This window comes from Tasmannia lanceolata, unplaced genomic scaffold (assembly GCF_043159265.1).
Source record: "Tasmannia lanceolata isolate RefF3 unplaced genomic scaffold, GAP_Taslan_0.1 ptg000008l, whole genome shotgun sequence".
NCBI lineage: Eukaryota > Viridiplantae > Streptophyta > Magnoliopsida > Canellales > Winteraceae > Tasmannia > Tasmannia lanceolata.
This window is the reverse complement of record NW_027518685.1, coordinates 7836711-7853081: the sequence shown is the minus strand read 5'-3', so window position 1 is coordinate 7853081 and position 16371 is coordinate 7836711. Positions and strand designations below refer to the sequence as shown.

General features: G+C 38.1%; 1 protein-coding gene and 1 long non-coding RNA gene across 5 annotated transcripts; one reads left to right on the top strand and one right to left on the bottom strand.

Moving 5' to 3' along the window:
• Window positions 1-336: 336 nt before the first annotated feature.
• LOC143883620 (uncharacterized) lies at window positions 337-2601 on the bottom strand. Its single transcript, XR_013252444.1, has 3 exons — window positions 2427-2601; window positions 697-804; window positions 337-532 (listed from the first exon to the last, which is right to left on the bottom strand). It is a non-coding gene; the product is annotated as an uncharacterized LOC143883620 (long non-coding RNA).
• Window positions 2602-6809: 4208 nt separating this feature from the next.
• On the top strand, window positions 6810-15699 carry LOC143884197 (glycolate oxidase 1). 4 transcript variants are annotated; one of them, XM_077387634.1, is made up of 12 exons: window positions 6810-6958; window positions 8534-8704; window positions 9516-9640; window positions 10006-10052; window positions 11671-11748; window positions 11887-12011; window positions 12394-12460; window positions 12551-12613; window positions 13697-13766; window positions 13855-13955; window positions 15011-15115; window positions 15312-15699. In XM_077387634.1, the coding sequence occupies exons 2-12, from the start codon at window positions 8568-8570 to the stop codon at window positions 15498-15500; spliced, it is 1107 nt and encodes a 368-aa protein (XP_077243749.1). In that variant the 5' UTR covers window positions 6810-6958; window positions 8534-8567; the 3' UTR covers window positions 15501-15699. The 4 variants fall into 4 exon arrangements, with proteins under 4 accessions (XP_077243749.1, XP_077243747.1, XP_077243746.1 ...); XM_077387632.1 differs by lacking the exon at window positions 6810-6958 and adding an exon at window positions 7061-7129; XM_077387631.1 differs by lacking the exon at window positions 6810-6958 and adding an exon at window positions 7061-7162.
• Window positions 15700-16371: the final 672 nt, after the last annotated feature.

The following is a 16371-nucleotide window of genomic DNA, read 5'->3' as shown; positions in this document are numbered from 1 at the left end:
TAGTTTGCATTAGCTAGAACTAGAAACACACATTAAAAGCCTATAATTAGCTATATATATCTAGCCACCATAATTTTTTTCTGAAAAAAAAAATTATTCAACAAGACACCAGCATTCCAGAATCAGTTGCCATTTTTTTACACAAAATTATAGGAAGCACATTGCATAAACTAAAAGCGCATTATGCTACCAAAATCTTGAATAACCCTCAAGGAACAGAAAGTACTAGGAGCCATACAGTGTCAATACAATTAAAATGCCCAGAGAATGTCAAGACTCTAGACTTGTTATCTGGGGGGATGAAGTGAGTTTGTTACTGATATGCCTCAACCAGGAGATGGTTTATTCATTATATAGAAATAAAATTGGCAACATCATAGTAACAATCTTCGCCTTTTGATGTATAGCTATCACAAACAGAGCCGAAAATAAAATTCATAGGACCAAATCGCATAAAGTCCATCCGTAAAGAAATTTGAAGTTAATATACTGCTCACATTTCTAAAGTCATCCCCTCCTCAACCTTCATAACCTGTGAGCAAACACAGGTGAATATCATGAAGTGCCAAAAATAGAACTGGTTCCTTGTAGTGAATAGACTGCCTTTAAAAATTTAGCAAGCTATGTGTCCTAAAAAATATTAAAAATGTTTAGCAAATGATGTTTTCTATGATGTAGGCCTAATAAGAATGATACCTTCAAAACTTTCGTGAGGATAAAACATAAAACAGAGGAGAAGACCATATGAAGTAGAGTTAATCCTAGAGGATAAGGGAAGTTGATTTGCTTCGATGATAAAACCCACTGCATGCATAATGTCCAAGGAAATATCATCTGTCAGCCAAATGAATTAAAAATAAATAAATAAATGATTGTGCAATAAGTTCACATAAGTAGAAAAATCAAACTCCCATGCAGACTATTGGACTTGGCGATATAAGCATCAAACAGCATCTAACTTTGCAGGCTTAATTGTGATAAATCACTCAAATCAGTAGCACACATCTTGCATTGACAGGCGTGATTATGGTGCCCTCGCGAGGAGAATGGCACACAGAAGAAGGAGATTAAAGACACCGCCATCAAGGCTCTGACATGACTTGTCAGTCTCCCATGTTTTAATATGAGGTGACAGTAGCATAAAACACTAATCACACCTTTGTAGACATGTTACATTAGATTTGTTAAGTTGCATGTCTCTGATTTTGACATTTAATCACCCCCCTCCCAAAGGATTTTTCTTTCTTTTCCCGTATTGCTCCTTTTTCGCTGTGTTTTCCTTTTCTTCTTCTCTAGACCTCCTTGGCCCCTCACTCCCAAAGGATTTTTCTTTCGTTTCTCGTATTGCTCCTTTTTCGCTGTGTTTTCCTTTTCTTCTTCCGTAGACCTCCCTTGGCCTCGCTGTTCTTTTGTTTTTATTTTTAATATTATTACCAAACAAAGAGTTTGACAGTCTTGTAAGGCTAGGCTGATTTACGTCTTCAATTTGTGAAATTTTTGGAAAAGGATATGGTGATGGTTAGTATCAAGGCGGGAGGGCTGCCTAAAGGCACTTTCAATAAACTACATTCAAGAAGTGTGGGTCCTTACAAGTTTATATAGAAGATTAGTGCTAATGCTCGTCTTGAAATTGTCTAGTGACATGGGTATTAGTTCTAAATGATGCATGATCGCACCAGAAAGGAGAAGACCCTTACTTCGGAGAAGATGAAGAAACAACATTAAGGTAAGTTTCTTCCTACGGATTATGTCCACATATTGTTTCAAGAATCAAAATATAAAGATAAAGGATTAGCGTGTGGGAGTGTACGCTACAGAAATTTTCCAATTGTCTGCATAAAGTCTGAAGTGAATGAAACTAGTGCTTTCTTATATTAACAGATTCTAATCCTGTTACAACGACATGGAAGTAAAAAGAGAGGAACCCAGATGACCAATTAGTGACCCAAGCCTCATGATGCAACATGTCCTGCTACTTCATAGGATTGAGATCTTAATGTAGTCTTGCGAATCCAAAATGTGTATTGAGAAACACAACATAACAAAGTAGACAACATATGATGCGCTATCCATGTGGATAAGAACCCCTTGTGTTTTATACAAGGTATCAAGCACATTGAGTTTAACTGCCCACTTGTTAGGGGGAAAAAAATCAAAATGGAGAATAATTTTCGGAGCGTTAAGTAAGATTAGTCCATGGCGTGATTTTTCTTTTCTCCAGTCCCAATCCCTCCATTCTCCTACATATTCTTAATCCATGGTTTGTTTATGTTTCTTGATTTCTTAAGAATCAAGAAAGACAAAAAGAAACGAGTTAAAGAGATCTAATATTATTTTCCAAACCCTAGAGAATGAAGTACAGGGATCAGAGACTAACGCAGTAGAAATCAAGAAAGCGGATATAAAAATGTGAGTAAATAACTAACCTTGTTAAAGAAGATTTGTCCGCTGGAAAGAGCGAGGTAGAGAAGGATATAAGCGTAGGTGAGGCCTTCCTCTCTGAATCTGGTCATTCGATCCGTCATTGATTTGATTGGGAAAAGGATCTGAGAACCGCAGAGAGAAAATATGTGTGTATGTATGAGAGATAGAGAGATGGGATTTAGCTTTCGGGAAAATGTCTGAGTGTGACTGCTTCAAGACGAAGACAAAATGAAATGGAAAATTAGAAGAGTTGCAGTTGACCGTTGAGAATAGACAAAAGTGTTTTTAATTTTGGATTTGGTAGGGACCACATCAGAAGGCATTTTGGCGGGCAGCTATTGCATGAGAGAGCAGTTACCTCAGATGAAGTAAATGAATAAGACAAAATCTGTTGAGAAATTGAGCCTATGTGGCTGCTCTCTCATGCAACAGCCGGCCTGCGAAATTCCTTCTTCAATAGTCCCTAGCAAATCCTTTTTTATAGGAGTTAGGCGGAGGCCCTATGAGTATATTAAAACAAAGGGTGATGATAAATTCACACCCCTCTGGGATAATTCGCACCACTGTAAAGGAAGGATATGTGACGGACTTCTACACTTTTTGACGGTAAAAGACTGCGAATTATCGTAGAGTAGGTGCGAATTTATCATCACCCTAAAATAAAAGGATATTGGGAGAGTAGGAAATACCCTTCCAATCCTTGGAAGATGATCAAAAGAGAGGAAGAGCAAAAAGGGCTGGGAGTAAATGCCTCTTGAAAATAAACACCAGACATGGATTATAAGATTACACTGGGCAAATTATAACTAGAGGAGAGAAACACGACCTGATAGAGTTCCAATGATGGGACCAAGGTGACACAAATTATCCTTGAAGTCGGCTTCCTTCACCTAAGAATTCAGCCTTGTTTGGAGGTTCACTGTGAGTCCTTGTTAGTATGATCAATAGATAAACATCCTTCCATTTTTTTTCACTCCCTTTATCTTAGGCTGCGCAGGTCGGTTTTTCCAAAAGCCTACCCTACTCTACTCTTGGGTCACGTCAGGTCAAAACATGAGATTCATAACCCGACCCTGCCTGATATAGTTTCACAGGTTAGGTCGGGTCAGGTTTTTAATGTTTAGCTCGGGATAGCAAATAACTTCAATGATCGTAGAAAATAGTAAAATTTCATAGTGAAAATCTCTAAATTTAAGTCGGCAAGTGTTTAAATTTAAGAAGGGAATTGTTTTTCCACCTCACAAACTGATCACTTCAAGGAAAATGATTATAAACATATTTAAAAATAAGGGCAGTGATAAATCAACCCCCCAAAATGATAAATCGACTCCCCATGTGTCTATCTCTCTCCTCTTTCTCTCTCTAACCCAGAGGAGAGAGAAAGACACATGGGGAGTCGATTTATCACTCCCCCAAAAATAATTTATCATGTTATTCGAGAGATATTTAATAAATTTAATAAATACACATGGGGAGACACTTGGGGAGTCAATAAGGGTCTGGTCAAGTTTTGGGTTTCGATTGTTTAAACTCATCTTGACCCTAAATTGGGTCGGGTTTTTAAAATTGAAAACCAACCCACCCTGAGACCCCCTGATTTATTATCGGGTTGGGTTTGCCCTACGCAAGCTTCCATGCACCTTACTTACAACCCAGTCCTTTCCATGTGCAATAGCTACCTCTACTTACCATATTAGGATTTATATGTAGTTTGCGCTTTCACGTGCTTATTTTTCAAAATGTACGGAGGACCCTTCGCCAAAGATCCAAACCCTTCATTTGGATCACTAGAATAGGTTGTGCACAAAAGTTCATCTCAAAGAGGATGATCATAACCCTCGCCATCTGTAATGGGACGGAAAATTATAAAACATGTATAGATCAGAGTGTTAGGATTATCCTTTGGATATGAAATTTGGGAGATAAATTATTAGGTTGGAGTGATCCATATGAATGGTTTGGATCTTTGAAGAAGGTGGGCCCTACGGTCTCATATGAACAACAACACCAAAAGATGTCAATGGACACATGCTCATGCACTGCGCGCCAAGATTCGACCTCTCTTGATCATTCTTTCAATTGATCGCCACATTGGGGAAGATTGCAGCACTAAAGAGGCTGCGGAGAAAGCTAATGAGAGGTCTGTTTCTTGAAGGGAGGAGTTCAATGATGCTCTAAAGCCGGGGTCGCCAGGTCTGAAAGTCGTTAATGGTGTTTAGGTTGGCACCGAGGGATTTCTTGACATCACTTTCTTGAGTTCTTCTATCCATTGGAAAGAAAAGTCTTTTTAGGTTGGAAGGGGAAGTGGCGAAACCCCCGGAACCTTGGAAACTATATAACATCATTTCAGAAATTCGGGACTACTGCAAGGTCATTCACTTGAGTTTCTCGCATGTCTATAGGTCTGCAGACGAGAAGGCCGACGAGCTTGTGAAGGCGGGTGTGGAAGGCAATCACATGGTCGAGAGTGCTCTCATTGCATTGCAGGACAATTAGGCTTCGGGACGAGGTTTTTGTACTCCCTAACGTTATTATATTTGTACCTTAACTAGGGATATTGGGGACAACTTGTCCCCTCTATTCACATGTAAGGTCCTTTCAAAACAATAGTCACCTTTCTCATAAAAAAAAAGGTTGGAAGGGGAAGGTGCTAGCCATGGTTTAAAATTTCGGTTTTGGTAACCGTTTCGGACCCCACCGAAAACCGAAATTTCGGCGAAATCCGAAATTTTGGTCTAAAATTTGGTAATTTGGTAAGAAATTTCAGAATTTCGGACTGAAATTCCGATGAAATTTTGCAACACTTTTTTTAATAAATAATGCCATTCATGGCGAAAAACGTAATTTTGGAAAATTTCGGTTTCGGTCCCCACCGAAATCCGAAATTTAAAACCATGGTCCTAGCTAAGTTAGGCAAACAACACTAGGAGGCGGGAAGCCCAATGGTGACAAGTATTGATGATTTTATCTGGGTTTGAAGTTACTTTGGTTGTTCAAGTTGCAGAGAGAGAGAGAGAGAGAGAGAGAGAGAGAGAGAGAGAGAGAGAGAGAGAGAGAGAGAGAGAGAGAGAGAGAGAGAGAGAGAGAGAGAGAGAGAGAGAGAGAGCTTATTGGTAAAGAAAAGGGAAACATGGGAGAGAGTGAGTGATAGAGATTATTGGTAAAGAAAAGGGAAACAAGGGAGAGAGGGAGTTGGTAATAAGGGTGAAACATTTGAAAATTCAGCATTTATAGGGCGAGCCTTGGCACAACGGTAAGGTCGCTCCATTGTGACCTAGTGGTTACATGTTCGATTCACGGAGCCTCTCTGCAAAGCAAAAGTAAGGCCTGCGTATGTCTAGCCCTCCCCAGACCCCTCAATGGCGGGAGCCTCGTGTGCACTGGGCCGCCCATTTGAAAATTCAGCATTTGTCAGGTGGGTATGTGTTTTTTCTTGTGTCTCTTGCATAGAGTTATGATTCACCTTTTTATTATTATGAAGAATGAGTTTAGAAATGAATGATATTAAGACTGAGATTCTTAGCTAACAACAAGACCAACAAAAGGACCAGTGATAAAATTAGCAAATCATGGGTAGAATGTATAGATTTGGAAAAGTTATTTAGAATGATAAATGCATCCCTTTTCATCACTTGGGACACCCAGTTGCATTGTACGTGGCAATCAAGTCACTTCATTCCTTCAGATGTGAAGTACATTAGCACCTTTTCAGTCGTAGATACACTATAGCTGGGTGTCCCTGGTAATGAAAAGGGGTGCATTTATCATTTCTCTATATATTATTGACCCATGAATTACCTAAGTCGAGGTTGAGGTCTATCACATCTAGTGGTGCAACTTGGGTCAGAGGTTGGATTGAGCTTTTGCTAAACAATGAATCGAAATCAGTTTTAACCCAACCCAATTTTACAGTAAAAGCTCAAACTGTATCCATGAAAATCGACCCGAATGGGTCTGATCGGGTTGAGCTTTTGCTAAACAATGAATTAGAATAGACCCAAAATTGACCTGATTTTATGGTAAAGGCTCAACCTAAATCCCTGAAAATCGACCCAATTCGCACCCATGGTTTAGATCAATCATGACTAGCCTCATATGTAAACGCACCCAGGATAAATGTGATCATTTCCATAACATTATATCTGACGGCCATAATCATCTGGTCTGTGTTATACATTCACCAACAATAGATGGTTATGATCATCTGATCACCTCTCTCTCTCTCTCTCTCTCTCTCTCTCTCGCTCTCTCTCCTATGTAGCATAACCGTATCCAACGAATAGTTACAAGCAAAGATAAGGCCTTCGCTCACCACCCACATACATATCCAAAGTCCAAAACAGGAAAAAAAATTAAACATATCTACATGCAAATATTCTTCTCTTTTTTTTCCCCTATTTTCTGATGCTTTTTTCCTCGATAATTTACTAACGTTCCCGAGCTCACGAAGACATTTGTGGATGAGAAGCCTCCCATTTTCATGATCAGATACCGTTTCTGACACACACACCTCGAAAAACTGATCCATTAAACTGTAAGTTTCTCTCAGTAAACCCTACCCATTTTGTCTTCACGTAGGTTTTTCTTTTATATTCTTTCTTTTTTTTTCATTTAACCAGCCCATCACCTCTCAAATCATATCATTATCTACAAACACGCTTATCTTGGTTTCTCCTCATCCATTCTCCTGCTCAGTGGAGTTGGGGTCTGTTCTCTTCGACTATTCTATTTTTGTATTGTGAGTTTTCTAGAATTTTTAATATGGGGATCTGTGTTTCTGTGTTTATTCATCTGGGTTTAGTGGATACCTCTTTTTTTGCATGTTGGGTATTATTAGAATGTGATTTAAGAGTGAGTATGTTTGGGTTTGAGTATATTTTCAATCAGAGGATGGGCCTTTTCATGTGTTTCATTTGGATTTTACAGAATATGATCTTAGATGCTATAATATTTTCCTGTTAATCAGATTTTTAATCTAATGGAGGATAGTTCTTTTTTATCTCGAACTGAGTTTTAGCATAGCTTAGTCTGAGATTGAACATTCTGTTTCTTTTCATGTGGGGTTTGAGCGTATCCTTAAACATTGGACTGGGTATTTCTTTTGGTCATATTATAGCCTGTAGTAGAAATTGATCCCAGGCTGTGTATTTCTGAGTTTTTTTACTTGTAGACATACTAAGTTGGATCTTAGGTAGTCTATTTGTATCTTTTTGCGTGTTTGTTTTGTCAGAAATTGATCTGATGCTTTCTTTTCTTGTGGGTTTGTTAAGATTTTCAATCTAAATCGTGTGTTTGTATTTATTTTTGTGGATCTTAAGTCTTAACTCTTAACAGAGTAGATTACAAATGTGTAATTCTGTTTGTTTTTTTTTTACTTTCATTTTCATTTTTCAAGAGGGTTTTATCAAAACCTGAAAGACTTGAGCACTACTGTTGCTGTCATCATGCAGTTTTGTGTAAAATTTCAATTTCAGGCCATGTATTCTTTTAGTGTGTGTTCAGCATAATTTAATATCAGGCTCTTTTTTTCTGTGAGATTAAGTGTTTATATTTTTTTTTTCTTGTGGCCTCTGCTGATTTTCAATTATAGGATGTGTATTTTCTACGTGGTTTTTTCTAGGGTGCTTTAGCATGATACAATTTTTTTGTGTTTTTTTTAATGTTCGATTGTATCAAAGTTTGTCTAGATTCAGTAGAGATATGAGGCTAAATGAAAACTAGATTTTGTTCACTCATGGGGCTTGAGTAGGTTTTGATTTTGGCAATATATTTTTGTTCACTTCTCTTCCCCCTTTTGTGGAATTGTGTAGTCTTGATCTGAGACTTTTTTTTTTTCTTGTCTTTTGCTAGCTCTCAGAATTTTTTTTTTTTCAGAATGTATTATGTTCTCATTTTGTACATATGATCAAAATCTAAAATAAGACATGGGTTTCTGTTGATATCTTCTTGTTTCTTTGACTAACCGTTCTTGCGGGTTTGTTCAAAACTTGATCTAGGACTGCATGTTTTGTATTGCTGGTTTTGAAGATTTGAATAGAGACTATTTTGCTTTTGCTCTTGAGGATTTGAGCAGATTTTGATTTATATATTTATTAAAAAATTATTGCAGACTGTTGGGGAAGGGCTAACAGTCGCTTGTGAAGATGGAGGTAACCAACGTTACGGAGTATCAGGCCATAGCCAAGCAAAAATTGCCAAAGATGGTGTATGACTACTATGCATCAGGTGCAGAGGATCAATGGACTCTCGAGGAGAACCGAAATGCATTTTCAAGGATCCTGTAAGCTTTGTTCCTCCCTTCATGTTCCCCAGCTTAATTATTTTCCATCTCGGCAAGTAAGCAATCAGTAGAATTTTTTATCATTCAAAAAAAAAAAAAATTATCAGTAGAATCTTGATTTACCCAAATTTCGGATTGTTGTGTCATGGTTTCTGGGAACATCTCTTTGTTCAATGAGACCAAACCTTTTTGCACCTATGTTTCTATTGTTTCATTTGCCCAGTGCATGTTTGTGAGCATAAGAGTTATTTATTTCATCTTTGATTAAGCACTTTTGCACCTCTGTTTCTAATTTTCTATTGGTTTATCTACACTGTGCCTGACTGTGAGCATATCAATTATTTATTAATCTTAGTTTAGTTTGGGGGCCTGTCTGAAAAATATGTGGTTGTATTGATACGACTAATGAGTGTTCGAACGTTTCGATCAATTTTTGGCCTACGTTTTTTAGCGGTCATATTCTTTGTTTAATATGATGTTTGTTATTTAACTTATAAGGGAACCTTTCACACCTTCATACCCTTTTTTTGTACCAAAAAACAAGATGCCCAATCTAATGATGCAATAGTACACCTTACTACCCCACCAAGTAGAAAGTAAAAGAGTATGTCTATTGGAGATTTTGTAAGTGGGGAGTCATAGGTGTCCTATTTTCACATGCTTTGGGTCTTTTAACTGATATGAATAATGTCACTGCTGTCCATGCCTTTAATGAAGCATTTGTCCATTGACCCAAAACATCCTCATTTGTGTTTCAGTTCATCCTTTGCTTAAACTCTTTACTAAACATGCTTCTTTGGCTGTGAAATAGGTTTCGGCCTCGTATTCTCATTGATGTGAGCAGGATAGACATGACCACCACCATCTTGGGATTCAAGATATCTATGCCCATCATGATTGCTCCCACGGCGATGCAGAAAATGGCCCACCCCGAAGGTTTGCAATTTCATTAAGCTTGTGTTTGTCATATTTGTACTTTCTAACAAGTTTAAAAACTTGAACTCTCCGAGACTTGATGAGCCCCTACATCCAAGTCAACCCAAAACTCAGTATGAGTACTCAATTGAGTCCAAAAAGGTTATGCTATAATTTGATTTTGAGTTTTGAGTATTCGATTGAGTTTTCTGGGGTTCTAAACAAGTTGAGTTCCCCTCTTAGCTCGACCTGAGTTGCTACCTCATAATTGAGTCGAGTTGACTCAAGATCTTTTCAAATGTCTTTTTGAGTCTCTAAACACTGTTTTGATCAAGTATGCAGAAAAAATAAGCTGTGTAAACTAAATGTCTAATTTTATCTTCCAGGGGAGTATGCAACAGCAAGAGCAGCATCGGCAGCCGGCACAATTATGGTTTGGCATCTCACCCTTATGCAATGTTGTTCTATAAATAGATTGGATAGTTGAGCATTTGAAGCTTGTGGAAGTGGAAAATCCATTGCTTCTACCTTAATATACTCAGAAACACATTCATTCACTTTGTCAAAGAACCTCTATATTCACCATCAACAATACTTGAAAATTTTCTCTGTCTGCTTATATGATAGTTATAATTGATTTAATTGTATGCAAGAGCAGTTTCATAAGGGACCATGATGGCTTGGCATCTCATCCTTTTATGTTTTATGTCGTGGTCTAAATTAATTGGGGATAAGAAAGCATGATGCTAACAGACTCGATATGATAAGTGATCAATCTCAAGCTGTTCAAACAAGCATTCTGTCAAGATTAAATAAAGAGTGCATACTTTCCCCTCTGTTCATTCGAAATTAAACCTTTCGTCGGTAAGAATGTCAGAATCAATTCTTGTACAGTCGAAAGAGTACAGTTCAGTTTTACTAGTTCAAAGTTTATATGATCATAAAGAAGCCTATACATAAACAAGATTCTAGTACAGTTCAATTTTCATCATCTTCTCTGGTTTTTAGTGGTTATTAAGGGCATGTTTAGCTACAGTGATTTTTTAATGGAAAATTCTTTTTCCCTTGAATTTTTTTCAGGGAAATTTTTTCCCAGGAAAGGAAAAGAAAAAAACAATGAAATTTTTTACCTAAAAAGACTTACCTTACCAAACCTTGGAAATTTTGATTTTTGCCGGAAAAGAATTCAGGAAAATTTTTTCTGTCAAGCCAAACATGCCCTATATGTTTTGCTTGGGATTTGCTAGGGTCCATTGCAGAAGGCATTTCGCAGCTGGTCTGTCACATGTCAGACCAGCCACCTCGTGAATGGAGACAACAGCTTTTGTCTCCATTCACGAGGTGAGTGGTCTGACATGCGACAGACCCTCCGCGAAATGCCTTTTGCGATGGAGGCTAGCAATTCCCGTTTTGCTTACTTCTATATTATTGACTTTGCCATAGGTTGCTGGCATGCATGTGCATGACTACCTAGAAGAATATTGGCTTTTGCCATAGGTTGCTGACATGCATGTCCATGACTATCTAGAATAATATTCATAAGCTACTTACCAACGATGTAAATGCTATCTGTGAAAACCATATGATCTGATGCTGAACAAGTTACTTCTAATCTATGATTCCATCTTCTGTTTGATCCTATCATTTTTTTTTGTTGAGAAATTAACAATTTTATTTCATAGGTCACGAAAACATACATCGACCGGGGGACAAGATGTCCCCAATGAGCGATACAGTGAGAGACCTAACACAAGAAAATCCCATCCATATTGGGAATCCGCCTTGAATGCGTTTACATCATGTCGGGTTTATAAACCCGTCTGCAAGAGTAACCATTGTACCCACCCTTGAAGCCCCGCTGCGCGCCACCATGACGGGTTTATAAACCTTTCTGTTTGATCCTATCCTGAATGTTCGCTTACATAGGATCTCAGCTTGTCCAATCGCTGATCCGTTACATTCCATTTTGTATCAACAACTATGATTCAATTTCTTTTGTGATTGTTATATCCAATGTTTTATTAGCCTTATTCTATTTGGATGGTTGTCAGACATTGTCATCATGGGCTACATCCAGTGTCGAAGAGGTTGCCTCGACAGGGCCTGGTATTCGCTTTTTCCAGCTCTATGTAAGTGCTTGATCCTAACATTTCACATGTGGTTATTATTGGTGCTCTGGTTGCCAAAATTAGCATATCTTTGCGTGTACATGTGTACTCATGCATAATACTTTCTCTTTCCTCAAAGACCATTCCGTATGTTGCTAGGTCTACAAGAATAGGAATGTTGTTGCACAACTTGTTAGAAGAGCTGAGAGAGCTGGATTCAAGGCAATTGCTCTCACAGTCGATACTCCAAGACTCGGCCGCAGGGAAGCCGACATAAAGAACAGGTGAGTGTATTCATGATTACTTGCCTCATATTGAGAAAAGCATGAGTGATGTACCTGAACTTTACATGCTACAATGTCTATTTTGCTCCACAATTTTATGTATGCATAGCTTAAAATCTCAAATGAGTAGAACCAAAAGTTAACAGAGTCGGGTTGGTTAAGATTCTAGACTTGTTTCACTGTAACTCTGTCTTGATTTTTTTATCTACCGTAAATTGGTCCAAAACTCGAAAAATTGAAAGAATTTGGGACTACTTGCCCGAACTTCCTTGAAAAGAATTGAAAGCTTGAAAAACTTTGTTGAGTCAAGTCTCGACTTTTTAAACCTTGTCTGTATGTTACTTCACAGTTTGCTTATTGGTTCATAATTCATTGAAACCAGATTTACTTTACCTCCAAATTTGACATTGAAGAACTTTGAGGGCTTGGACCTTGGCCAGATGAGTAAGGTGAGGGATAAAATGTAGTTAATCATAAACTAATTCAATTTGAAAGTTTGGCATTATATTTCTCATTGCAATTTTTTTTGGTTGATGCAGTCAGATGACTCTGGTTTGGCCTCATATGTTGCTGGTCAAATTGATCGATCTCTAAGCTGGAAGGTATGTAGGCACGATTAAGTTCGAAAAATCGTGACTAGGACTTTACCCAGTTGAGCCAAAAATTATTATTTGGGCTAGTTATTCAGGGACTTGGGCTTGTCAAATTCTTTTGGTTTGGCTGATTTGATAGAAATAACAATATAAAACTGCACAAAATAGAATATGGAAAAAAAATATTTGGAATTTTGAGAGAATTTATTTTCCCAAATTCCACTAGGATCATGACTATTTATTTTTCTGCTTTTTTTTCCTTCAAGAACTGTGCATGGTTGTTACAGATCCCAAATGTCATATGATTTCTTTTAGGGAGATGATACCCCACCCAACCCCCCCATAGGATTATGCGCCCTTCTTTTATCGGAATTGTGGGCAGACTTTAATGCTTTTTGACGTCAATTCACGTTAAAAGGGGGACGCATAATCCTACAGGGGGTGAAAAAATCATCTCGCTTACTTTTATCCTCACTAGTTAGATAGCTCGGTGTTTAAAAACACGGATGCGGCGCGGAGCCCGGCCGGAGAAAATCTTAGTCGACTCGGCACGACGCGGTCGAGTACTCAACTGACGTTGACGTGGCTGAGTATGAGTACTCGGTTGACGCGGTCATAATTTGGGAGAGTCAAAGGACTTTTTATTGACTTTGTAGGGCAAAATGCAGAATGCGGCCAAGGTAAAAGGGAGTTGACTTCGGGGTGTCGACGCGGATGCAGGGGAGTTTTAAAACTATGAGATAGCTTATAAATACTCCATAATTTGAGATATCTCTCTACTTCCTAACCGGATGACACAGCTTATAAATACTCCATAATTTGAGATATCTCGACTTCCTAACAGGATGACACATTTGCAATTGCTACTTTGTATTTGGAAACAGATGCTGGGAAACACACTGCACATTTTGTTTCAACATAGTTCAATTAAACTAATAAGTTTGTGTAAATATTTTAAGTTAAGAAAACAAAAGGTCTAAAAAGGATGATATCAGATGAATATTTGAAATTGAAGCATTATAATAACAGTGAGATTTTTCAATCAAGATGAGACAATATCTTTCTGAGAACACCTCTGTTGGGTTTGGACAGGATGTGAAGTGGTTGCAGACAATCACGAAAATGGCAATTCTGGTGAAGGGTGTTCTGACTGCTGAAGACAGTATGCATTTAGATTTAACTATTCCTTTCATTTCCTTTTTTTTTCTGAATGATGAATTTCCATATAACATTCTATGCTGATCATGCAGCAAGAATTGCCATCCAAACTGGGGCAGCTGGTATCATCGTCTCAAATCATGGAGCGCGTCAGCTTGACTATGTTCCAGCAACTATCAGTGCTTTAGAAGAGGTACATTCCCTGCCTAATTACATTAGGAAGATGTTTCCCTTTTTCCTATGGATAAAAAGTTAATTTTTCATCAGAATTAGAATTTCTTTATCCATAAGCTACTTCTCCTTGGAAAGAGTACTGGGTTCACATAAACATTTAACACTTCTCCCAAGTTTAAATGAAGTCATATGATTTTTACCAGTGTTTATAAACTCGAACTTGGACGAGAACTACGACAAGGTAAAAATGAGTTGACTTGGGCCAGTCAATGATTGATGCAGTCAAATTTTCATTAACAGAATGAGAGGAGCTTTTTTTTAATAGGGCCAAACTTGGACGAGAACTCGACCAGGGTAAAACCTAGTCGACTCAGGGGAGTTGATAATTGACTTGGGAAGTTTTCAAAAATGGTTTTTATTGTGGCTCTATTTAATGAGACATCTTATTTCTTACACAATTATGTTGTCAGATACACGTGTCAGATTTTACATTGAAGATGCTTTGTTAGGACTCTTCAGATGAAATCTTTTTCCCTCGTTCCTTTTTGGCATTATTGTATAATATTTATGTGCTTCTAACGTATTATATCTTCCACTTTTATCATTTAACTGCATTGACATGTCAGCATGTGGGTTTTTTTTTTGTTTTTATTTTTTTTAGGAAAATTGACATTTCATTAATTTCAATAGGTTTAGCCAGGGACAAGATGTCCCACGACTTACATTTCATAAAAACGATCCAAAGACCTATTACAAGATACTTTTAAGGGGGGCATTAGACAATGATACTACTAGTTTAGATTCCCGCAGGACCCCCTCCTTAGCCTGAGAGTCTGCTGCTTCATTTGCAGATTTCCTTCGGTGCTCTATCTTTGGCTTCAATAAAGACATAAATGTCTAAGATTCCCGCGATCAGCCCTTGAATCCTCCAGCATGTGGGGTTTTTAATGGTTACCATGTTGAATACATCATGCCCATATCTAATTTACTTATTGGGGTAGCACCCATGAAGTTAATATAGCTTACTTCTCTAAGTTGGGCATTTTATTGATTCTAAAGAAATGGCATCTTCAGGTTGTTAAAGCTGCACAAGGTCGAGTTCCTGTGTTTCTGGATGGCGGGGTTCGTCGTGGAACCGATGTCTTCAAAGCATTGGCACTGGGAGCCGCTGGCATATTTGTAAGTATCAGTCACATGAACATTTTAACTTACTACAATAAGTTCTTCCTTTTTCACCCACTTCACTGTGTAGTTGCGTAAACCTTCAACTCGCTGCCTTTTCGTGTCTTAAAAGAGCTTATTTTTCTGATTTTTGTTTCTGTTCTTTCTTTGTATATATCTTGGTAACTGCATTTGGCCCTAATCTTGGTCTCAGATTGGAAGGCCTGTGCTATTCTCTCTGGCCGCTGAAGGCGAGGCAGGCGTAAGAAAGGTGCTTCAGATGCTGCGTGACGAGTTTGAGCTGACAATGGCCTTAAGTGGGTGCACCTCACTCAAGGAGATAACTCGTAACCATATAGTTACCGAATCGGACCTTCAACGCATCCCAGCCAGCAGGTTATAAGTCCTCAACTTGAGGTCTGTCATTGGGAAAACTCATATATTATTCCATGAGTCTACAAATACATTGAAAATTTTAAGCATTTGTAATGATGATGAATGATATTTTCATAAATGGGCATGGCCCCGACTGTATAGTCTTTTATCCAGAACTGTTTGTTTGAAACAAGCAAAATATCTGGTTGCATGAACCTTCTACTTAAGCTACTGCTCCCTGCTTCGAAATTTCGCAACTCACAGATTCTTTGGGTCATGAAATAGCTTCTTTTGTACGTTCTATCGCTACTACGTCCTAGCACTTCCAGTAACTAAGATGAAAAATTCAAATTCTACCATAGGTAAGTTGAGTTTCCTAGTCAAAACCATCTGTTGTAATTGACAGAAGCCCTTGTTTCATCATCCCATCACTACCCATAAATTTGCAGAAGCCTTTGTTTCATCTGGGACTGGGAGGACCTTGAACCTACAGTTCAATAGGGTGATGCTGTGTTGCAAAGTGTAAAAGAGATCCACCTTAACATCAGTACATCCAGTTTGGATGGCAATTCTTCCATAGGTGCACATTTTCAATTTTCAGAAACTCAATCATGAGAATCCATTTTTCTTCAATGGGTTGGCCAAGTTGGTCTACCAGAGATTCTCTAACATGGGTATATTTCACAATAGTTGTTCATGGCTTGATTGAATTACTGTTACTGGATCTTTAAGACGTTAAATCTTCCTTTACTCCATCACTCGTATCAGTCTGTTGGCTCATATCTTTACCAGAGAGCTTCATCATTCTTAGATGAACTATAAGTGAGGAATCCAAAGAGACAAAAGAGATCAAACCACCTTTACGCCATCCCATGCATCAGTTTTTGGCCTATGTACTT